This window comes from Limulus polyphemus, unplaced genomic scaffold (genome assembly GCF_000517525.1).
Source record: "Limulus polyphemus unplaced genomic scaffold, Limulus_polyphemus-2.1.2 Scaffold5792, whole genome shotgun sequence".
NCBI lineage: Eukaryota > Metazoa > Arthropoda > Merostomata > Xiphosura > Limulidae > Limulus > Limulus polyphemus.
The window spans coordinates 871-3,238 of NW_013671402.1; the positions used below are offsets into that span (position 1 = coordinate 871).

The 2,368-nt window shown below is 34.3% G+C and overlaps 1 protein-coding gene across 1 annotated transcript in view; it reads right to left on the minus strand.

Annotated features, from left to right (window-relative positions):
* Nucleotides 1-980: 980 nt before the first annotated feature.
* The window catches only part of LOC106472986, a gene marked incomplete at its 3' end in the record, with an annotated part of 32,705 nt that continues 31,317 nt past the window's right edge, over nucleotides 981-2,368 (minus strand). Inside the window, exon 6 of the mRNA XM_013933660.1 lies at nucleotides 981-1,156. Within this exon, the coding sequence (XP_013789114.1) occupies nucleotides 981-1,156 (176 nt within the window). The remainder of the gene's footprint in view (nucleotides 1,157-2,368) is intronic.

A 2,368-nucleotide genomic window follows, 5' to 3' on the forward strand; every position in this document is an offset into this window, starting at 1 on the left:
CTAACTGAAACAAATAAAGTTTCCGAAATCAAGCTTTAACAACAAAGAAGAAGATGAGTGCAGTCAAGGCAGTCAAACGTCGGTAATTTCCTTTGTGAGCCAGTTAAAATTAAGATCATTCACGAAATGAATTCGTGGAGTATTCATAGAATAATTACTGGTAAAAATATATAAAAAAGCCAATAAGTTTTGATAACACTACGTTCCAACAATGGCTTTGATGTCATGTTGCTTAGCAACAAATGTATAACCTAATATTGTTGTTAGTCTATGTACTGAAAGTATAAAATGAAATGTATAGACAGCAAAACTGGAAAAATATTTGTTGATTTATTAATTTAGAGTCTCCGTTGAATAAAGAGGTTTGTTTCTTATTAAAAACGTTGGTGATATAACAGAAAATAGCTTAATTCAGAAATGATTTAAGTTTAAAATTGAATCAATATTCTTACTTTCATGATAAATTTTATGCACTTGGCTCTAGACTAGGTGATCCCACACTACGTCTTTACTTTAGGCTTATTATACTAACACTCACTACGCTTATAAGGTTTCACGACACTCCTCACTGTCACGGTCCCCTTGCGCCACCATCACTAAAATCGTAATGGGCAGACAGTAATCGAACTATTCTATCTGGATAAATCTATTTTGGCTTTCATGACTCCTCCTATTTCGAGAAATCAAACATGACGTGATACACACTGGCTTTTATATAGTTAGATATACTGAGGTTTTAGTCAAGTTATCACTTTTTTCCATGACCCTATGATACTGAAGGTATGATAAATGTCCTATGTAGAAATTTGATTATCAGCTGATGACCAGAAGATAGCCTGGTAATTCTATACAATTTATCTTCTCATTTTAAGTGATGCGTTATTTTATTGTTGTTCAGATATTTTCACTTACTTTTCATCATCAACTATTTACTATATATTTGGTTGCTTAGCCACACAGAAAACTACAAAACATTTTACCTCCTTCCTACCACCACAGTTCTCCGAAACTAGAGGGAGTTCGAATATGGTGCTGGTCCTTCTGTTGCCATAGGTCTCACATTTGTGTGGTGCTGATTTCGCAAAAATTCTTCCATCAAAAGGTTCCAGAGTTTTCAAAGTTAGTTTCATTGCCTCCGACGAACATGTCAATTTCACTACAGAAAAAAAAAGTAATTTTGTTGTTAATTTCACTGAGGGCGAAATACGTGTCGATCTTTTGTATTTTGTTCTTCGATTTCCTTCTGTGCCTCTTCACAACGAAGTTACTGTAATTACAGAATTATGAAAATGTTCATAGTTGTGACGGATATGTTTGACCTACGATCTCAGTCTGTTCATCAACTGGCTTGAAATTTGAAAGTTAAAAATATCTATCTGATGGTTAGTTAATAAGAAAGAAAAACATTTTGGAATAGGAGTTGTTTACCAAGATTACCAAATTCAAGCAAGAATTTAACCAGACAAACTCTTCTGTAAAAGAACATCAGTCCTAAAAATTACATTACTTGACAAAAAGGTAGCTGGCAGGTATTAAATGTGGTACTAACAATCGCATAGTAAAAAGTAACTACAGCTCTAGATCACTGCTATTTCATGGTAAGGTTGTTCCTAATTTGTCTTATTTCTGTTGTTTTAATTGAAAGTGTGGTTAGTTTGTAAGAGCTCTCCCATATTGTCTTCAAAATTATGGAGAATGTTATAAAAATGTTGACAAAACGAGGTTTTATGGAGTATATATATTATAGTATCATGCATTATATTGTTACTGCAGTTTAGATATGTTTGTTTGTAGCTAATCAAAAGCCACACAGTAGGCTATCTGTGCTGTGCCCATCATGGGTATCGAAACCCAGATTTTAGAGTTATAAACCTTCAGACTTACCGTAGTGCCACTAGGTGTACTGTAGTTCAGAGGGTATGTTTAAATTTTAATTTGCTAACAGTAGTCTTTACAGACTTAAGCCTCTTAGGTTTCAACATGCTTTTCATGCGAACATATCACTACTGTAAGGCTATTAATAAACGCCTGTTTTGTTTATACATCCTTGCGTTTCTGTTTTCTTTAGGACCTTCCCATAACTAGCAAATGGTTTTAACTGTGGGACGCAGTGGGTTTTAGCATCCATATCTACTCTTAATTTTAAGTTTTTTGGTTCTAGTTTCGTGTCACGTGTGGCTCTTGCACACAGACAGTGGTCAAATCTGATAGAAGATACATTCTCACCGTTGTGTGGGTCGTACTTTTCGCGGACACCTGTTCACAAGAATACAATCTGATATCCCCTGTTTGTAGTTTGTACTCTGATTTTATTTGTGTTGTTTTTATGTACAGTTTATTGTGTTAGCATCTTGCCAGTATTCAAATA